The 22,320-nt window shown below is 49.6% G+C and overlaps 1 protein-coding gene and 1 long non-coding RNA gene across 12 annotated transcripts in view; one reads left to right on the top strand and one right to left on the bottom strand.

Moving 5' to 3' along the window:
• Positions 1-9,097: 9,097 nt before the first annotated feature.
• The window catches only part of MVB12B (multivesicular body subunit 12B), a 58,464-nt gene continuing 45,241 nt past the window's right edge, over positions 9,098-22,320 (bottom strand). For 9 of the 11 annotated variants that reach the window (XM_086858526.1, XM_086858531.1, XM_086858530.1 and 6 more), the window contains 3 exons: positions 19,443-19,498; positions 18,047-18,106; positions 9,098-13,716 (listed from right to left, as the gene is read on the bottom strand). In XM_086858526.1, the coding sequence (XP_086714652.1) occupies positions 13,630-13,716; positions 18,047-18,106; positions 19,443-19,498 (203 nt within the window). In that variant the 3' untranslated portion in view covers positions 9,098-13,629. The remainder of the gene's footprint in view (positions 13,717-18,046; positions 18,107-19,442; positions 19,499-22,320) is intronic. The other 2 variants (XR_015278263.1, XM_086858529.1) reach the window with 2 other exon arrangements.
• On the top strand, positions 14,222-20,637 carry LOC147649744 (uncharacterized). Its single transcript, XR_015278264.1, has 2 exons — positions 14,222-14,622; positions 16,440-20,637. It is a non-coding gene; the product is annotated as an uncharacterized LOC147649744 (long non-coding RNA).

Below are 22,320 nucleotides of genomic sequence, written 5' to 3'. Positions count from 1 at the left end.
TTAGACTTCCCCTATAAACATTTTACTTTTTATTTTATAGATTTCATGCTATTCTAATCAACTTTATTTTTGTAACTTCACAACTGAAACTGCAAAACTTACAGGCTGTTTTCACATTTCTGGGGTGTCCTGTCAGTCTTTTATATCTCTCTAGATGGGGGAAAAATAAAGTCAATGAAGTGAGCCAAGAAATTCTAATTTCAAAACTTTTATAGAAAATTCTGCTGAAGAAATTCAGGCACCACATCATGGAAAGACCATAAAGGTTTGGTGAAAACAGTTCCAACTCCCAGACAAATCAAAGCCTTAATAGTTTACTGTTGCTTACCAAGAGTTTGTAAACTTGTAAAGGATATTAATGAAGGTGTAAACTCTTACTGCAGAAAACGAAATCTTTGCTGTAGAGGACTGGGGTATTAAAATCAAGCAAACACAACACCTCATCTATCCTAAACCACACCAGAACCTCAGAACTGGAGCAGCCATGTAACCTGAAAAACAATTTTGAGCTGCAAGGCTTTGCTGGCTGCAGTCATCTGGAGGAAGGTCCCATCTCATCTTTACAATCAAAGAGTTAACTATGATGTCCCAGCACACAAATAAGTAAATGTGGGATAATTAGGAAACAAATTCTGCAAACATCTTGAAAGGGGCTGGAGACCTTTGATCTTTATAGAAAAGAAAACATTACAATACAGTCCAGCTTTTGGGGTCTGCACACATTTTATACCAAGGCAGAGGATGGTATCTTTCTTAAAAATCAAGTAACACCTAATTCCATCATACCCTAATTATCTTAACTGATTTCATATGTCTAAAGGTATTTCACCAAAAGATTAGAGTAGAAAGAGGGACTGACAAAATAATTAAATATGCAATTTGCCAAGCTTGGACAATATGGCTTTGAAATCACCTTTTCAGGAAGTTTTACAGCTTGTTCATTGACATATATATTGCAGCCTTCAGATTCTTATTTAAGCTCTTTTGATTACTTTAATGGATTAATACCCGAGTACCATCCATGTAAAGTCTAATACTCAAGCCTGTTTCTAATTTGTCCAAAGCTGCACTACTTTCCTTTTGGTGTTATGCTATGAAAAAATACTCTATCTTGATTTTTTTTTTTATAATAACATTTTTTTCTTCCAAAAGAGTTCTGTAAGCACAGAAATAAAGCCTGTATCTAGTATCCTTTTTGGTTGCTTCCATGTTTTCTAAAGTTTTGGTGACTCAACAAACAAACCTGCACCCCACCAGCACCATGTTAGTCTGGATTTTATCAGAAGAGTGCACAAGGGCTGCTTTAACCCTTTCAGATTTTTTTTTGTGAACATGACTGTGATGAATTAATGCCTGGACCCTTCCCCACTGCCCTGTTTTGGGGGGCATGGCAGCACTTCCCTGGTGCTCCCAGCAGAGGTGTCTGGCCCCAGCTGCCCAGAGCTGCAGGAGCACAGGGACAGCTCTGAGGACAGGCACGGCCTCCCCACGCTCCCAGGGCTGGTGTCCAGGCAGAGGAAGGCTCAGCAGAGAAACGGCAGCCAACTCCTCACGCTGGAGGCAGCAGAGCCAGCTCACCCAACTCACCCACAGATTCTTGCTCTGCCCTGTGCAGAGACTGCCAACTATTCAAAACTCCTCAGGAAACAAACTTCCTCTTCCTAACATTTTTGATAACCCCTCCTGGGCTGCTCAAGCCCTGCTGTGCACATGGTCAGTGCTTGTACAGCCACGGCCACTTCAAACCGGGCTGACCCAGCTTGTGCTTCCACAGCCTGTGGCACCCCTCCAGTTCAGTTCAAGTTTTATGAAAACAAAAGCAAAGACAATCTTTAAATATTTAAATATAAAAGAAACTCAAATTTAGAACTGAACAAGACTCAGAATACTAGAGAGGGGAAGGTCTCAGCCATTCCTCTGGAAACCAGCACACATTCTTTAATGAAGAACAGTTTTTCCTCAAAATTTAACAAAACAATCTAACCCAAACCAGCACAGCCTTTGCCTCTGCCTGGAGAATTCCAACCTAATTATAAACTTCCTCTGAAAGATGAAAAAATATAGCTGATGCTCAGTTTGGGAGAAGAGGCAGGCAGCAGCAGCTCAGAGGCAGACCTGGTGATGGACCCCAGATCTGAGGGTAATGATGAGAAAGGGCCACTGCACAGGTGCTTCCTTTGATCATCAGCTGGGATCTGACCATGCAGCATGACTGCTTCACCTGGTCACACTGGCTTCACTGTGACTCCTAGCACGTTGGGTGTCAGTGCCCTTCATCCTCCCCACAGCAGACCCAGTTCTAGACTGTTGTCTGATCCAGTGGGAGTTGTTTCCCACTGACTTTTTTCAGGTCTATTATTTCTCTGTTCCATGTTATCATTTAAAATTCCCCAGGATTGTGAAAGGGTGCTTGCAGACTACAAACGTGTGAGTGGTCCTGGTCAGAAAGGTTATGGGTTCTCTGGAGGCCTTGAGCAGGGTGTGCTTGAGCACCAGAAGTGCTGGTGGTGCTGGTGGACCTGGGCTCGGCTGCCCTTGGGATGCTGCTCTCCCTGTGGGGAAAGCAGTGGATGCTGACCCGATGTCTCCCCTTCCAGAGCACAGCCCTGCCCCTCACTGCCCGCAGCAGGGGAAGAATGTCCTTCTTTGTTGCTGAGATGTAGTTCAGGGCCTTTTTATGTATTAGTGTCCATAAAGTTTTGCCAAGTGACACACGTTAGGGTTAAAAATATCGGTACTGCTGCAAATGTTCCCTGGAAGCCACAGTCCAGCAGACACCTTTAAAAATAACTAATTGAACCACAACAGAGAGACACCAAACTGACCCCATCCTTCCAGTCTGTTAAACTATGTACATGCACAATATTTCAGGGTCAATTTGTCACAACATGCCCCCTCCTCACTGATGCATAGCAAAAGGGAGAGCATGAACATATTTATAGCAGACACTGCTTATCAGATGGTGTAAATATGTCCATGCTGGAATAAATCATGGCATGGGTGTGAGCTCAGCTATCCACAGTGAGGAGGAAGTGTTGCTGAGTACCCAGGAGTCCCCCTTGGGTATGGGGTAGGCTGCCCACAACCACACAAAGCTGACTCCTGTGGGAGGGACTGCAGGACAGGGGACATGGGGCCTCACCTTTGTGTTCTTCCCACTTGCACCAAGGAGCAGATGGAGAGAATTAAAAGGGCCTTCTCTGTATTCTCCTCTGATCACTCCTTGGCAGCTGTTTGCCTGTTGGCAATTTGGATATAATGAAGCTACTCAAGACAAGGGTTCTTCAGCTTGTTCTTGGACCTATCTCAGGGGAGTGATTAGTGGTGGCACCATTAAGGCATGTCATGCTCCTCTGCTCCTATAGGAATAATAGATGTTTTCTTTCAAACTTTTAGCTAATATCAATACCACTGGTGTCCCAATTCTAAATGTCCCTGCAGGTGGAAAACCCCAAGTAGACTTCCAGATTGTATGGGATTAAGAGAAAAGCCAACAAAGTGAGATCCCTATTAGCCACTGCTACTAGGAGAACAGTATCTAGAGGGTCTGCAGGTACAGGGACAGGCTCAGAGTGAGGGAGGACACAGTAAGGTGCAGGGAGATGTATAATTCAGGATATTTCTGGCTCACTTGTACAACTGGTGTTTCCTGCAGCCTTGGGAAACTTCTAGGATTTAACATTTGCAAAACTGCAAATACAAATATACTGTTAGGAAAATTAGTTTAACTTTCAAACAGTAAAACCTAAGAATTCACAAACGATCAGGAGTCCTGGGGCAGAGCAGTGGGTAATGCTGCACAGATTGTTCACAAAGGAATTGCAGAAGGTGCACGGAAAAGTTAAGGAGACCAAGGGAGCAAAATGCCAGAAAACCCCACCAAGACAGAGCTGCTGTGTTATTGGGGGATCATTTAAGATAATGTCCACTCATGTTCACAGGCAGTTAGGGGCTTCTAAGAATAAACTGATTAAAGAACATTTTGCAACCTATAAACTTGGCGCAGTTTAAATGAAGTCTTTTAACCTAGGAGGTCTTATTTTCCTTATTAAGAAGTAGGGAAAGCCCTTGCCTTCCCCAGTTTGATCAGCTCATTAACAGACTGACAATATCTCAGGAGCTGCTGATGCTCAATACTTTAATAATAACATCTGCTGACTTCCTCAGGGCCCATTTCAGAAGAAATTAGGTACAGGTTTGCATGCCAAAGCGAGCAGGGGTGTCATGAATCTGCATCCAGCTGAGAGAAGCAGACAGGCTGCGGGATGGCTGCTGCCAGCGCCACTGCCCAGCCAACCCCAGCTGAAGGAGGCAGGGTCTATTACCAGCCCCCTCCCCTTCCCAAAGAGCACAAACCCAGCTGCCTGTGCCCCAGCACCCCCCGACCATCGCCCTGCACGGGACTGAGGCAGGCGTGCCACCAGAGGGGCTGGTAACTGCTGTGGGATTTTTTTAATCTAGTTTCGTATGAAAACAAGGTTCCTGTGATCCCTGTGTGCTTGTCTGTCTGCCTGTCCTGCCCAATAACTTTGAACTCTTTTCTTTACTGATTTAAACCAGATTTCACAGAGAGGTAGAAGTCTCAAGGATAATTAAGTTCCTAAGAGGTTCTTATGAGTAGGAATTTGGACAGAAAAAGGAATTTAGAGTTAGAACAGGGAAAATGCTTGCATAAAGGGCTTTGAGTCCATTGACTGGCTTCTGCCACCCATGACAGGTCATTGCTGGGGACTGTGGGAATAGGGTTATGTATTGGTGGGAAAAGCAGAAAGTCTCTGTGTAATTCAGAGCACAGTCAGTCACAGGAAGCCACCTCTGTGGCCTCCAGAGCTCGTGAAACTGATCCTCACGTATCTCCAAGTTTGTACCCCTTGGGTTTTGCCAGCCCTTGGCCCAGTCCATGGACATGACAACTTTCCCCTGACCAGTGGAGAACTTGTTTGTCAGTGCACAATAGTCACCATCATCTCTGGCACAGGGCTATGCTGGTAACTCCTGCTCTCCCTCTCTCCTCACTCTGCTCGCCCCATGCCCTCTGCTCTTGGTCTGATGCATCCCAATCACCCCCTCCCACGCTCCTGGGGGACACCCATAGGGAATAACCACCATGGGCTTCTTGCCTTGTTTTTGAATAAGGACCATGTTCAAACACTCCTGGAGCATTCCCCTGCCAGGGAATTAAACAGAAGTGACCTTAGAGTGTGATGACTTCCTGGGCTCCCAAACAATCCAAATCCCAAGCCTTTGCCGTGACTGTGGGAACAGTCCCTGGTGTGCTCCGTGAGGAAGGGCAAAGCCACAGGACCCACCCCCTGACACTGCTGAGGTTCAGCCTCACCTCCCCCTCCCAACACATATTTGGCAAAGACTGATGGAGACTGTCCAACCTCCCAGGCCTCACCTGCTTCTCCTTTAGGAAGTTTTCTTAATATCCAGTGTGAATTTTCCTTATTACTCTTTAAAGCCTCATTTTGATGCTTCTGTCTTGGTGGGGGACCCGCAGAGGGCCATGGATCCATTGCTGGGGACTGAGTCCCTCCCCAGCGCCTGTCGTGGCCAGAGCCCCCAGACCAGCAATGTGGAACTTGTGCAAACCCACCCAAACCTGGCCCAAGCCCTCTGCTTGGAAACTATTTGCTCAAGATTTTTAAAGCTGAAATTCAGATTTTGTTTCTTTGTCCATTGACAGTGTTGTTCAATTTCGTGAGAAAAATATGTTTGGGACAAATTAGGATTTTTGTTGTTCCACACCAGATTAAATGATAAATTATAAATTACAAAAACTGTAAAATATAAGCAAACCAGTGAGCAGACTTACTTGCTTTTGACATAGGTGTGAAAACTCCCCCGAGAGAAGAGCACAGCCCTCTCCTTTCTCCACCAGTTTCTCCAGTTGAGAAATAACCAGTTTACTGATACTTTCAGTGACAACTGACATTGCCTTTCCCTCCCCAGGGGAGTACCTGCCCTGCTCTGCAGCACCTGGAGTTCTGGGCTTCAGGTGAGGACATCTGCTGTTTGATTTCAGGTTTCTTCACCCAGAGGAATCTCCAAGGATCTGCTTTGATCCTGTTGGACAATGGACATTAAATTTGGACCTTTAAATCTGTAACTGGAGGCAACCTTTTCAAGCAACACTCAGTGGAGCAGAGCGCATTTACAGCCCCAGTCCCAGCAAAGGCCCTCAGAGAGATGCCCTGGGTGCTTGGGCTGTGTTGGCTGGAGCAGCAGCACTCCTTCCCCCTACAGGTACAGCTCAGGAAGCTGCAGCACAGAACGGTCTCCAATGCACGAGCTGCTGAGAAGATTGTGAAATAAATCCTGGCAGATCAGCTGGATGAATACTCAGTTTAATTTAAGATCGAACACTCGCAAGTCCAACTACAAAGTGGCCTCACTTGGGGCATTCTTGTAGCTTTTGCTTTAATCGAGTAAAATTCTGGAGGTCGAATTTCACCCTCAGCAGAAGGATGTGACAAGATTTACAGCATTTCTGGAAGAAAAACCCCAGGTTGGAGCCCCATTTGCTCTGAGAATCGCATGATGGTTCATTCAGGCTTTTTCTCCTCAACATGTTGCCCATTTTATTAACTTCTGCTTTGCTTTTAAAAGAGGCATCTACCATTTTGCTTCCCTAAAGAAGCTCACGTTATAATTCAAGTGTCAGGACAGATTAAGTTAAATGTGCTGTGTGATTCCCAAAGGAAAACAAACTTCCAAACATCCTCTGTTTGCCTTGTTCCATGTCATGGATTGCATTAGAGCCGAACATGTAATTCTGTCGCCTAATGTGTTAAAGTTGGCAGGAATTTTACTCTCTGTGCAAGGTGAGAAATTACTGAGCTAACAAAACATTTCGTTTCCCCCTCCTTGCGTTCCTTCTTTATGAGATTCTGAATGTGACATTTTCACAAAAAATCCCTACACTTATTTGTGAAAAATGTATATTAAAACCAAAACACATCAAATGGAAAGAAATCACAGATGGTTTTATTCACAAGCAGCAGAATTAATGGCCTTCCCTACTCTTTATAAATATTGGAAGCAGATGAGTTCATTACTATTTCACTCTAATAAAGAAAACCTGCTTGATTTTGACAAGACATCTACTTATCTAGTGTTTCTACTGAATAATAAATCTATTTGCTTTGAAAAATAAAAGTTATCAATAAACAAAAACCTGCATGGAAAACCTGCTGATCAAAAAAACCCAAACATCTTCATTTTGGATAGTGCTGAAATGGAATTTGAGGGATTTTGAAAATGTCACTAATTTTCAGAATAGAAAGTTTTGAAATGTTTACTTTGTGGTTGTCTTAAATTTTTACATCTTTCAACAAAGCCAGCAGAAAAGTGAAAACATCTGAAAAGGCTTTTGAAAAGAAAAGAGTCAGCACAAGCTGGATGAAGCTGTGGGCTCCTTTATCTTCCAGAAATCCGCACACATGGAGCAGAGTTTATGAGGGTTTTTTTAATCTGGCATTCAAACACTTCCCAGTTCACAATCCTGGCTCCATCACATTTGCAAGAGCTTCAAAGTGCTGTTGGCAGCTTTTCGTGCACTGGGATAAAGCATCTTACCCAGGGGAAGCAAAAGCTGAGTCATTTTTAACCCCAAACAACATTCACTGATGTGGTCATCTTGTTAGTCATGGAAATCCCGTGTTAGCTCTGTTTGTGCTTCTTTCAACACTTATTAACCAAGGAGTGAGGAGGTTTTATTTTAAACTGCAGAAGATGTTTATCCTCCCTGGGGCCATGACAATCAGTTACATGGCTTATCCATCATTCCAGAGAAAGGAAAGGATTTTGAGAAACTCCCCAGGCAAGTTAATTTTTAAAGCTGTAGGAGGGAGAGGAGAAAAGAAAACAAAACACCACCAAAGCCACAGCACACAAAGCCCAAAAGAACCTCTGATGACACATGGACAGTGCCAGCCGCCTCCAGCCCCTGTGCCTGCTGCTCCCCTCAGGCACTGGGGGGGATCTCCTCAGGGCAGGAATGGTTACAAGACACCTCTCCAGAGAAAAACGCCTGCTCCCACATATCAAAGCACTAAGCAGAGCAGAAGAAATTAGAAATTTTCCTTAAAAACCAAATTCCATGAATGATGGATGTAAGCCAGCTCCAGTCCCAGCCCAGTGCTGGGGGGATGAGGGTTCTTCTGGCCAGGCCTGGAAGCTCAGCTGCACTCCCAGGCACTGGGTGTGCTGTGCCACAGCACGAGCCCACATCCAGTGGCAGCAGGTGACAGAGCTGCCGGCAGGCCCCACCAGCTCCACGCCTGCCTGGGAAGCCGTGGGATGGGCCCACTCTGGTTTATGTCCTCCCCACACCGCCTCCTCTCCAGCCAGGACATTCAATCAGGTGCTGGTGACAGCTCCCACGGCAGCCACAAGATGCTGCTTCTGAGTTTTTTGTGGAACAAGTGGTACTGCTTTCAAAAGGTTATAAAAACATATGCCTGAAGAGAATGTCGGGAACTTGGGTATTAATCTCTCTTAATTCAAAGAGCACTCAAAATAAGCGAGACAGAAATACTGTCTGGGGTGAGAAGATGCCAGAGGTCAGATTGTGCACCATTAGCTTGGGTCAAGTTCAGAAGAATAATAATTTAACACAAAGAAAAACAATTTTCAGTGTGATGCAGTATTAGCCTCCCCCTGGCAGAACAGCCCTGTCCCCTCAGGGCTCACTGCCCCCAGCCCCCAGGTAGTGCCCAAAGCGCTGCCAGGGTGGCCACTGCAGCCTCAGCCTGTGGCCACTGCTGAGCCCAGGTGGCGAGTGCTGCCCCCAGACAGTGCTGCCCCCACTGCTGCCAGCACCAGCGCTGTGCTGACCATCGCTCCTGCCGGCCTTTGCCCCATCCTGCCCGGAAAACACCTCATCTGACTTTGTTTTCACTTTGCAGCAATACCTGTAGAGCAAGACGTTTTGGAGATGTTTACCAAGGCTTTTTAAATCAAATTTCCAAGAAAAAAGCCCACAAACAAGAGCATGTTCCCTATAGGGGATCATGTTGCCACCTCTGTAGTTCACCATTCTGATCCAGGCAGTTGTTTCAGTCAGAAAATTAAAACACAAAAGCACACAGAATTACCTGATTAAAACAAGTTTCATTTAACAAATTATATTAAGAATACAGACTGAGTTATCACACAATGAAACTTCCCTTTGTAAAATACAGGAGGGTCATCTAAAATAAATATAAAACATAGTAACATTCATAAGATTAATGCACAATAAAATCACTTTCAGTAACCCAACCATCTTAGAAAATGACTTTGCAATTGCATAAAAGGTTTCTCTCTGCCATTTGTATGATGACATTGAAATTTGTTGCTGTTAGGAAACAATTTCACAACAAACTACCAGAACATCCAAAGTGTTTGGTTTCCCTGTGGCGAATGAACCAAGCAGCATCTCACTGAGCTTGTTTGTGAGCAGAGGAGCAGCCCGTCCCCCGTCAGTGCCACAGCCGGGGCGATAAGGGGCCCAGGGGGGACTGACACCAGCACACTCGGCTGCTCCGCTGCTGGGGGGATTTCTGCTGCTGGGAGAGATTCCCAGCTGTTGGTCAAGGCTCCAAGGCTGAGGTAATTATCTGGATGTGGCGAGGTGTGCCTGCCCTTTGGGAGGAGCAGGAACAGCTCTCTGGGCTCCTGGGGCTGCCGTGGGAGAGGGCCACGGGCACATCTGGGGAGACAGACCCAGTGTCACCTGGGGAGCAGCGGGCAGGTGAGGGTCAACACGGGACCAGCCAGCTCTGTCCCATTTCCCTTCCTCCCAGGAGACTTCAGGGCCCCACGGAAGAGGAGGTGCCAAGGCCCATGGAGGCATATCCTTGCCACTAGCACCTACCTGGCACGTGCAGTGCCCATGACAGGGGCATGATAGCATGTGGGTTCAGTCTGGAGAGCTCAGGACGCTGAGGAAGCAGTGGTGGGTGTGAAACCAAACAAGCCCAATGCTACAGACTACCAACAACCTCTCACTGCACAGGAGGCTCCCAAGAAACCTCCAAAAAACACGCAGGGACACGCAGGGACACGCAGGGACAGTCACAGGAAACGTCTGACACAGTTTACTCCTATGGAACTACAGATATGAGGTGCTCCCGTAAGGGAAGACACCTGCTATAACTATTCACACTTGAATTTTATCACAAAGTTCACACTCTACATCACTTTCTGGACTAACTTCTTGCCTTTCAAAATCAACACAGCAGACAGCACAGCCTGGCCTGGGTGGCCAGGAGTCACCTCGGCACACGACCAGCTTCTTGCTGTGAGGAATCCAGGAGGCAGCGTGTCACTATGAATTCACATCAGAAGGCGTATTTTACAGTAAGCAAACCCCTCACTGCTGCTTTTCTGTCTCTGTTGCAGATGTATAATAATTTGGCAAACTAACTTCTACATCAGCCACAAGATTAAACTACCTAGAGACCAATCTTGTTCTACAAATTCAGGCAAGGTAGCCAAGAACATCTGGTGAAGCTCTGAAAATTCACTTCTGTTGCTTTCCACTGACTCCTCCCCTCCCCTTATGCTCCAGAAGGCTTCTCCACAGCCAGACAACATCTGCATCAGACTCCCTGAACATTTATTGCCTGGTCCAGTTCTTCCACAGTCGCCTCTTGGGCAGAGTGGAAGATGCAAAGAGATGCTGGTACTGGCCATGGCACATGCCAGCACGGAGGACTCACTGTAAGGATGCAAGGACCAGCCCTGCAACGAGCTGCTGTGAGTGCAAAAGTTATGGAACAGCCAATAAAACCTTCCCCTGGAAATGCTGACCTGACACCCCCGGTCTTGGGAATTCAGCAGTGCAATAAAAAAAGCTTCCTCTGATCAGTGGACTGAGAAGTTGACACAGTCAACCACCCTGCACTGCGTCTTGCTGTGCTTCCAAGCACTGGCTCTGAGCCCTCTCTCTTTTGGAATGGCCTAGTTTTCCAGTCTGTGGTTAGCAGGGCTGAGAGCTCAGCTGGCTCTCAGCAGGTGCAGCTTTTTATTCGAAACACCTTCACTGTGTTTGCCCCACAGGAACTGCATCTGTCCTGCCTGTGCACTTGGAACAGGCTGTCCCCACAGTGCTATGGTGCAGGACCACACCGTGGAGAGCAAACTCATCTCTCAAGGTTCTTTGCAGGTGAGTCCTAAAGCAGCTTTGCTGGCCCAGTGTCAGAGAGGAAGAAGCATACAAATATATCCTGAAGATGTAGATGCATGTCCCAGCCACATTATCCTGCCAGTGTTTCAAGTATCCAGTGTTTCCTGTAGGTCACTGCAGAGCAAGCTTCTCCAAGAAGGGTGAGCAAACCTAGCAGTTGGTATAAATATTAAAGGACTGATTTTGTGTTACATAAGGGACTTGAAGCTCTGCACCCATTTTCCCAGACATAGCCAGGGAGTGTGGCACTGAGCGTGGGGCTTGGCAGCTCTCAGAACCTGCTCCCTGCTGAGCCCGGTCTGCCGTGCAGGCAACCCTGTCCTGCTGGGAAGAGGTGGCTCGAGGAGCGGCTCTCAGTCTCCAAGTGGCAGGCACTGCCCCTGGAGCTCTGCACACTGGGATGCCTGTGCTGTTCCCTGTGCTATACCGCAACCCTCGTTCCTCCAGCATCACCAGGGAGGGTCAGCTCTCATCCCAAAGCTATGAGGAACGCAGTGCTGCAGATGGCCCCTGCCTACCTGCCGTGACCACTGAGCCACAGGAGAAGCTATAAATGGATGTCACAGAAAACTACAGAACAAATTACAAGCAGAAAAATAGAAAGACAAAAGATGGATGAGATGGGCACAGCACTACGGCGTGGACTGGATTTGAACTTGAAGTGAACCTGAGCCGAATGACCAAGCTGCCATGGTATGTTCATTTGTCGATGTCGGCATCATCAATCTGGCCTTTGTGAAGCCTGGCAGTGAGGTCTGGCTTTTCTTTACTGCAGGATAAATAACAACTAAAAATGGTGGTGCAAGCTCCAAGTAAACGAGCACTTCCAGGAGGTCACCAAGGGCTCCAGAGCTGGCGCACAGCTTTAACTCTTTTTCCCAAACACAACATACATGCAACCAAATTGGCTTCTGCTCTCCAACCACATGGCCAGTCTACAGGGGCAGCTCCAGAAAATTATTTACCTGATTGGAAGAAGCTGAAGCAAAGATCTGGACTCAGTTTGTCCCAAATGTCACGATATTTTGTGCTCTTTATCCCAGCAGTACAGTGTGGTGCCTTAAAACCAGAAATGAATCTTTGGACAAGAATTATTTTACTTATGTACAAATAAAAAATATTACCAAACAGTACAAACACTGCTGTTAGTTACCACTCTGTGCAACTAGCAAATGCCAGATGAATCCAAGGGAGTGCAAAGTGCGTCGGGGCACATGTACGACCCAGGCTGGGAGCAACAACACTGTTTACTGTTACCATGGCAATTGCATTTCAGTGGGGTCAGGGAATCATATCTTACAATACAAAAAAATTGTACGTTTTAACTCTTACTCCAAAATTGCCATTTTGCTGCCATGACGTATCTTTGTTCTACAGCAGAGACTTGAAAGAGCAGCACAGAGTCAGATGGGCACTTGTAAATAACTTATTACAGCAATGGACTTCTCCAAGACATGCGTTTGGCTTGGGAGCAAGCCCAGCCAGCGATCACAGGGAGGCAGAGGTCAGGGTTTAACGCATCCCACTCACCCTGTGCCACGCCAGTGTTCAGTGCTCCCCAACAAATGCCCAGGAAACAGGCACATCTCTTGTTTTAGCAGCTAGTGGGGAACGTGTTAGAGAACTGTCTCAATGATGGGCAGGTGATGGCATCCCAGCTGTCAGCAGGTCCATAAGCAGCTTGGCCAGGGTCAGTGGTGCACTGCCAGGGTCTGCCAGGGTGTCACTGCCAGCATCCATCCAGAAAGAAGCACAGGATGCTTGCTGCCCTAGATCCATATGGACAGATGGACACCCTGTGCAAAGCAAAGGTGCTTCATCTCAGGAGCTGCAGTGCACCGTGGGCACCCTGCCTGCCCTACCAGTGCCCATGGAGAGAGAGCCAGTGGCCCTGGCTCCCCCAGTCTACAGCAAATCCAGTGACCACAGTGGATCTGACACTGATCCCAGCCACAGTGGAACTTCCGTGCCCAGGCCTTGGCAGAGGGATTGGCATTCACTCAGCTGAGTTCTGCGCTAGACTGAGTGCCGCAGGAGCCTCCTGCTGCAAGGTGTCGAGAGCCAAGCAGCTCCACAACAGCTCGTGTGGCAGCACCCAGCTGTGCCTTTTATTGTTCCTTTCAGGGCTAAGATCTCTCGATGCTCCGCAAGCTCCCGGCTGTGTTCGCAGAGGTTTGCTACAGCTCTGGATTCTGTGAGTGTCCTGCAGCGGGGTTACAAAGTGGGGATGCGCGAGGGGCTGCGTCAGGCTCCCATCCCGTACTCACGTGGAGAGGGGTCTGCAGCAGCAGGGGAGGGGGAACAGGTCCCGACAGTGGAGCGGTGTATGCAGGGGGTGGCGTGGCGCAGGGCGGTGGCTGGACACGGGGAGGCCTGCCAGGGTGGTTCCATGGCTGTGTCCCATGTCCCTGCTCAGTAGTGTGCACGCACACACGCCCTGGTGCTGTGGCCCCTCAGGACGGCGGGCCCGGTGGGCAGCGGGTGGGGCTGGGCGGCAGGCGAGCCGCTGCGCTCTGCTCCGTCCGGAAGCTGTAGTCATACTGTGGGGAAAAGCAGAGAGAGGGAATCGTGGAGCGCTGAGCCACACACAATGCAGGAGAATGAGAGAAAAATCAGCCCTAACAACAGCTGGCCCAGGCAGAGCCATGCCAGGTGAACCTGCTGGTACCGCCTGACCCCACATCAGTGACCTCCCCAGGTAGGGCTCACCCCCTCCCCAAAAACCCTGCATTAACACAAACATGACCACACTCATCCTGCCCATAAATCAGCTGGTCAGAAACATTCCCCCTAGCAGGTTTACACGAGCCACTACCATCAGAACTAACATTCTTGGTTGGCAAGAGGGTGAAAATCTCTATATACACATCCCTGTGCCCCCACGATGTCAGTGCAGACAAGGGACACCCCTGCAGCTCAGGGACATCCCTCGCAGCCTGGCGTGCACTGTAGCAGTGCCATCTCGTGGCACACTGAGAGCCGCACCGTGTCGGCCCGCGGGACCCTGCCCGCCGCCAGGGCAGCCCAGGACAGGCCGGGGTAGCGGTGGCTTTCCCGTGGCAAGTGGGTGTGAAAGCAACACCGCGTGTGGGGGCTGCCAGGCTGGGAGCCGCCCGCGACCCTGGCACACCCACTGCAACACCCCGTACACGGGCTCTCCTCCCAAGCATCTCCCGGTGTCGCATTTGTGGCTCTTGGAATGTCGCAAACAAATCCCCCGGTGCGCTCCTCGCACCGGACCGGGGCACGGGACGTGCTGCCAGCGAGGCCGCTGCTGGCCCGGGGTTGTGCCGGCTGTGCAGGGGCAGCGGGACCGTGGCCGGTGCTACCAGGGCTGCACCACTTCCACCCAACGCCGACCTCATTTGCTGCCGCTTCGGGAGGAACCGGCGCGACACCGGAGCTGCGAGAGTCCCGCTCCTGCCGAGCGCACAGGGCCGGCCCCGGTGAGTCCATCCCGGGAGATCTCGGCCCCGCTGAGCGCAGCCCCGGCAAGGCGGCGAGGGGCCGGCAGGGGGCGCCGCGGCTTCGTGCCGGGCGGGGCGGGGATTGGGATCCCCGGGCTGTACCGGGGCTGTACCGGGGCTGTACCGGGGCTGTACCGGGGCTGTACCGGGGCTGTACCGGGGCTGTACCGGGGCAGTTACCGGGGCTGTACCGGAGCAGTTACCGGGGCTGTACCGGAGCTGCACCGGGGCAGTTACCGGGGCTGTACCGGGGCAGTTACCGGGGCTGTACCGGGGCAGTTACCGGGGCAGTTACCGGGGCTGTACCGGGGCAGTTACCGGGGCTGTACCGGGGCTGTACCGGGGCAGTTACCGGGGCTGTACCGGGGCAGTTACCGGGGCAGTTACCGGGGCAGTTACCGGGGCTGTACCGGGGCTGCACCGGGGCTGCACCGGGGCTGCACCCGGGCTGTACCCGGGCTGTACCCGGGCTGTACCCGGGCTGCGCCGGGGCTGTACCGGGTTGTACCCGGGTTGTACCCGGGCTGTACCCGGGTTGTACCCGGGCTGCGCCGGGGCTGTACCCGGGCTGCGCCGGGGCTGTACCGGGTTGTACCCGGGCTGTACCCGGGTTGTACCCGGGCTGCGCCGGGGCTGTACCCGGGCTGTACCCGGGCTGTACCGGGGCTGTACCGGGCTGTACCCGGGCTGTACCCGGGCTGCGCCGGGGCTGTACCCGGGCTGTACCGGGGCTGTACCGGGTTGTACCCGGGCTGTACCCGGGCTGCGCCGGGGCTGCGCCGGGGCTGTACCCGGGCTGTACTCAGGCTATATTTGGGCTATACCAGGTTGTACCCAGGCTGTACCAGGCCTTTACTCCCCGCAGCCTCACCTCCCTGTCATGATGCCATAGCCGCCAGCACGCAATAGGTCTCATTTTTCAACACCCAAACGCATAAAGATGTCAGCTCAAACTGTTTACTAATTAACACTTAAAAAGACACAAATTAGATATGCGTGGCTAAGAGCAATTATAATCAAGACGAATCTCTCCAGTCATTGGGGAACTGAGGAAACTCCTAATTGCTGGAACCAATGTTTTAAAATCTGAAATCATGCCAGTTAGCAAATATGTTCATTTAAAGAACATTTCTTGTGACTGCACTCAGGAGAATTGACTACAAACATGCAAACAAGGAAAAATATTTCTGTGTAAAATTAAAATTTTAAGCTCTTCTAGATTTACAAGTTCTTCATTAAATATATTTGGAAAGAGCAGCCCATGAAAACTTGTAGCAATTCAGTGGTTAAATGAACTGCCTTCCTTATCAGTTTAAAAGGAATGATGAATACTGGATATTCCCTTTACTAATTAGACTCTCTCTTGACATTTTACACCACGCCAAGCACAAATGAAGAGAGGGTGCACCCTGCCAGAGGCCAGACCACTGCCCTCACTGCCAGAGAGCTGTGAACAGTGGTAGTGCCGCCACCTTTGCTACCACCTGCACCTGCCCAGGTGCACGCTCAGTGGCTCTACCCTACCCAGGACAGGCAGGGGTAGCAAGGACAAACCCCCAGAGCCCTGCTGGGACACCTGGCAGCAGCACTGTCCGTCCTACACTCTCCTCTCTGTCCTACATCCACCAAATTAGCCATGAAGTGACAGCATGTGCTGCTTACACCTGCACTTCACCACCTCTTCACAGCCCAGCTTCCTGTGCACTCCCCTGGGCACAGCTGTGCCATCCTGGGACACCGAGAGCAGTTCAGGTGCAGTCCAGGATTTGCACCTATTTCCATCATTTTCCTGACAGGGTAGAGTCCTGAAATTCAGCTGCCTGCAGCCTGGAGGATGGGTGCATACATCTGCAAATGTGGTGACAGAGAGCAGTAATTCTTGGAATTCTTTGGGAATATTTTTTGCAAGGCATCTTGCTCCAGGGAGAATGTTCTGGCTGCTTTGGATATCCAGAAGATTTGCTGTAATGGTGCTATTGCTTACAAGGGAAATAAAGCCATGCCGAAATTCACAATATTTATATGTGTAGCTCTCTATGTGCAGACAAGATGCTTCATCAAGGAATATGGGCTGCATAATCATACTTTTCATTACGCTAGAACGCACACAGCCTGCTACACAGCAGAGCTGTGGGAGAGCAGGCAGGTATTGGCCTCTCCTCCCTGGCCCACACAAATGCTTCCAGTGCTGGCGTCCCCACACTCCACAGGCCTGCAAGGGCACAAGGAGGGCTGTGCAGCCCACCCCCTCCAGGCACCCCCGAGATGTCAGACCTCTCCCACAACAGGCAACACACAGCAATGATGCAGAAGCAAATTCAGCACCACGTGGATTTCCCTTTGGCCAAAGGGACCATCTGCTCCCTGGCCAGCTCAGGGCAAGAGTGGGAAAGCAGACAGGCATGCAGAAGGGCTGCCAGCCCTGAGCACCCCTTGCTCCCAGGGTCCCTCCTGACAGACACAGGCAGTCCCAAACAGACATAGCATGTGTGGCATAAGGAAGACTGCGGTGCCTGAGGCTGTGGGTGCATCTGTCAGCCATTGCCCCTGTCAGGCAGCATCTTCACATCCACTACTGCTGCCACTGCAGTCCCACGGGGTGCCTGCAAAAGCCCTGGCAACTGGGCCTGACCATCTCCTTGTACTCAGACAAAACTTTCAGGCAGAAGAGGGTGGATTAGGCAACTGGACTCAACTGGAATAAAAAAGTGGAGAAGTCTTGAAGAACCTGGCAGCTTTGCAATGCCATCTTACTCTCTCCCTTGAACCCAGCTAGATGGCATAGGAGGAAGCCTTTGTGACCAATGGTGCCTGAAGAAGCAGGTGCTGCCAAGACAAGTTTCCTCCCTAATCTGAGGCTTTAGATGTGAAGCGACCCTAGCGGAGCAGCTCCTCAGCACCGTGCCATACACGTTACGCATGTGCCAGAACCACCCTGTTTTGGTGGCTGCCTCCTCCCTGCACTCCTCAAACATTCACTCCCACTGAAGTGCAGCCCAGTTCTCCCAGCAACAACTTCCTAGCATCAGCAAACTAAAAACTGATGAAGGTGTTTACCTGACAGTGCTGAGTCAGGTCCATTTGCCTCCCTAACATGCAAGAGGCACCTGAGAGTGTCCTGCCTGTACCATGTACTGTTAATACACAAGAAAGAAAGGCTAACCAAGGCAGACATCTGGAGATAAACAGAAGCCCCCACACTTTGCCGTTAAATTCACCACCATGAGTGTTGTCACTCATCATGGATCATAGAGGGCATCCCTGACCCTGGGCTTACTGCTTGACTTTATCCATTCTCTGTGACTTGAGAGATACAAGAAAAGTATTTTCCCCAAGGGTAAGGTTCTTAAAAAGAAGTGAACACAGCCCTTGTGATTTGCTCAGTGCCTGGCTGGCTACTTACCTCTTTTTCAATTTCTGCAAGTGTTTTGATTGTGATACCCAAGAGATCAACTGGCTGCATCTGGAAAGAAAGAAACAAAAATTTCAAATTCAGGGTCAGGTAATGGGGGTGTGTTTGTTTGTTATTTTGTTCTGTTTAAAGTCAGCAAACACTCCACCACCAGAGATTTAGAGGTAAACACAGGCATGATCCTGTTCCTCATTCCAGGAGGAGAGTGAAACAGCAGACGGTGGGCTGGGGCTACCAGCTTCACCACTTCTCCCTCAGCGCGACAGCTGACACTCAGCTCGGTGCTGCTCTGCTCAGGGGGATCTGTCACCTCCCCTGTGCAGGACGAGTCTGTAACACCGGATGGAACTCTGTGGCCGCAGCACGAGGTGTGAGCAGCACCAGCTGCGGGAAGCCCTGACCAAACTGACCATATGGTGGCAATGGTGTCTAAAGGATCCGCAGGGAGAATTAGCACAACCTAATCTCTCTGCATTTGTCCTCACAGCAGGGACTTCAGCTTTCTGGGAATAACGGCCCATAAACAACCCTCTCAGAAAGCAAGGGATGTGAAAAACCCCTGTCAGCACGAAAAAGAAAGCACGAAGCTGGACCACTACTGAAAAATCAGACACTGCTGATGGCCCAGTGTTTACCTTAACAGCTTCCTGTAAACTGATTTCTAAAAAGATGCTGCTTTAGGATCAGATGGATTCAGGAACTGTTAGTGGGATACTGAATCTTTGAGCTCTGGATCATCAACTTTAACAGGCATGGCCCAGTGACACACAGAGGTCACACTGAAGCAGTAGCAGTGTTTCTGTTTGGGAGAAGCAGCCGTGCCCTGCCTGTGCTGTCAGCAGCATGCTCCACCAGTGTGGCCCTGCAGTGCCCGGTGTGGAGCAGGCACCACCCAGAGCTCTCTGCAGCTCACCCGCAGCCAGGCAGGACCCTGGTGGCAGCTGGTGGCACTGGAGTGCACTGTGCCATCCCCACTGCCCTGAACTTCTGCAGTGACAACAGGAAGTAGTAAAGCTGCTGGCACTATGCCATCCTCACAGCAAGTAAATCCAGGAGAACTCCGCATCTGCAGCTTCCTTTACAATCTACGCTGAGAAATTAGAAAGGCTTTCAGCACCACGGAGTCCCATTGCCATTCCTATTTTTGACGGTAATAAACCTTGAAATCCCAGGGGAATTCAGTTTTAGAAGCAATCTGGCAAAAGCCTTTCCCACCTAATATGAAGCTATTGTGACATGCAACCTCAGCCTGTCTCAAGCACTGTGTACGTGTTTGGCCCCACAACAGAACAGCTCCCAGAAGCAGGTAATTGGTCTTTATCTTTTGTGATCACTCTCCATGAAACAATGAATTTCAGACACTGGGAGAATAACAAAGGCAACTCACCCCTTCAGGAGCACAGGCAAACTTCTCTGAAATCATAAAAGGCACTCCATCCATTGCTGAAAGGGACAAGACATCATGTGACATTTCCAGCTGGCTTCTGACATGCAACTTCACATATTCCCAGTGACAGATCAAGTATTCACAGCATTGACACATGACTGATTGCTCTTAAACCAGCCTTTTCCTCCCCCAAAACTGCAAGTGGTTTCCTTCCATTTAAGACATAGCTGTGTCAGTCCCTACCAAACCAGGAATCCAACAAATTCTCCTTGCTCTATCCATATACCATTTCATGGCCTCAATTCTGCATTTTCCAATTTCGTGCAGCTGGCAAAGCAGGACAGTATTTGAAACTGGAAGGAGGACACACTTCTGTTTATTACCTCCTCACCAAACCATTTCAGCACACTCGATGGTGTCTGAGCAAGAGAATAAGGAACAGCTGGTTCAGGGGACTTGTAGCCCCCAAAGCAGTCAACACCACCACCTGTGTACCAGGCAGTAAGTTGTCACCACCTGGGCAGGATGATGACAAACACCCGGGGCCAAGCACCCTCCCTGGCCCAGCTGTTGCCAGTGTAAACTCAACAGTGAGAAGTGGAGCTCGAACACTTGCAAACCACATCTGGAGGATGTAAACCAGTGGAATATGAAGACAGACATGAGGACATGACACACACGGCACAGCCTCATGTCACAAGGCTCAGCTTTTTCTGTAGTGTAACCTTAATGGTACTCAGAGCACTGTTTGCCTTTATACCATTTTGTATATTCATCCCAGTGCAATGATGCACTAGGATGTGTTTGTGCCTTGCTATCACCATGTCACAGGAAGCCTCCCACAAGATGTGGTAGTACAAGGGAGACACTTATTTTTAGAACATGTAACTCAGCAATTTGCACACAAGACTGGAAAGGGCATGTTTCTAAGGCAGCACACACCCCAGATACACCCCCTTTATTGCACTTACACCTTTAACATCTGAAGTCTTTAAATTTCAACTCTGAAAGAAACAAAAACTTCAAATTAGAGCAAATTTAAGCCCTGAGAGGCCCTCCAGTGATCCTCAAATAGGGTTTTCTTTCAGAAAGCATCTGCACCCTCAAACCCCGTGCTCCTCTGTATGCTGTTTCTAACTTCTACAGCACCACTGAGTTACCATGTTAGTAATTAAACAAGGGTCATTTAAGAACACTCAGCCTTTTACATTTGCTTTGTCTATTTTAGATTTAAAAACCCCCTCCACAGGAGTAATTTTGTTATCAAAGGTGCTGTGTAGCAGCCACAGTGCAAAAGGAAATAAAAGGAAACAGATGAAAAGCAGCATCACCAAATCCAGGAAGTTTTAAACCTGAAAGACCATCTGCACTTGTTATCCGACAGAAACCCTCTTTGATCAGCCACACGCCAGCTTTTGCAAAGTAATCTAAAGGCTGAGCAAGGCGGAGTGTGCACATTCCCACAGCCCCAGAGCCCCCCCGGCCCTCGGCCACGCGCTCCAGCCCACCCCAGCTCACAACTATGGAGCAAAGCAGCAGATAAAAGCAGGGTGAGCCAAAGGCTCCACAGCGCAATTAGCACTCTCCTAAACAAACGAGCTTCAACAGAGCTGTAATTAAGCAGGCCTGTAATTAAGTATATGCCCTTTATCATAACGATCATGCTTAAAAATGGCATGATGCATGGAAGTGTGTTATTAATGCTGCGCTCCCCAAGCGCGGGCGCATGTGTGGAGCTGCCGTGTCAGGCCCGTCACCAGCCTGCTGCTAAAATGCATTAAAGGCAGAAAGCAGAAAACAAGGTGCTCATTCAGCGTCTCCTTTCACAGCCAGGCACTGGTGTCACGGGGGTTTAAATACCACCAATTCTGGAAACTTTACAGAAACTGAGCTCTGGGCGGCCACTGCCACTGCCTGTCTCAGCACCAGGAGGGCAGCAGTCCCCAGCCTTCGTCCCAGGGCTCAGCTGGGCTCCAGGAGCCCTTTGGCCACCCAAGGGGCTGCAGAGAGGCAGGGGGGACCCCCAAGACAAGATGCATGGGGAGCAGCGCTCCTGGGCTGAGCAAATGGCCTGAATGAAGTGGATGCTCTGGGGGAAGGACCTTCCTGTGCCCCTGTCACCCTGGGGTGCTCTGCTCACAGGGTGAGACACCCACAGCTGCTGCTGCTGCCTAAGGTGGGCTTTTTCACATTCGGGAGAACTTCAAGGGTGAAGCCCCCTCCTCCCAGAGAAGCTCATGGAGACTTGCAATGATCTCCAGGGCCAAGCAAGCTCCAGGAAAGAGCTCCCATGGCTCTGCGGGAGCCTGACAGGTTGTCCAACACTGGGGTGTCCAGTACAAGGGGCTGGGCATGGGGACCATTGCTCCCACCTACACTGTGAGGCAGCACACAACTGCTGCTCACAGTAGCAGCTAATTTCATAAGAAAATTAAATGAAACCACAAGTCCAGGAGGACATTTTAATTCCATGTCCCTTGTTTTGATGTTGTTCTCAACAACATCATGTTGTAATGTAAATGTAAGCTTCAGCAGCAGCCTCTGATTTCTCCCTTTTTCCTTTTTTTTTTTTCCCCTCTTGGCTTTAAAGCATTCCTGGCAGGCTCTGAAGAGTGACTGCTGTGCTGAGATCCTGCCCTGTGTCACCACCTCCATGGGCAGTGTCACACTCACAGACCCTGAGCTGAAGCTCCCATTTTAGTGTGGCCAAAAGCTATACCAGGTTCCTCCTTGTCAATCTGTGCAACATTTGAGATCAGCAGACGGTAACACCAGGGGATAAAGGAACAGTTTTGACAAAGCACAGTTCTCTCCAAAGGTACACATGCTGATTCAAATAAAAATGGGCAAGGTCCCCATTTTATAGCATTACTCATGA

This window comes from Cyanistes caeruleus, chromosome 20 (assembly GCF_971803275.1).
Source record: "Cyanistes caeruleus chromosome 20, bCyaCae1.hap1.1, whole genome shotgun sequence".
NCBI classification, from domain to species: domain Eukaryota; kingdom Metazoa; phylum Chordata; class Aves; order Passeriformes; family Paridae; genus Cyanistes; species Cyanistes caeruleus.
This window is presented reverse-complemented; position numbering and strand designations above follow the sequence as displayed.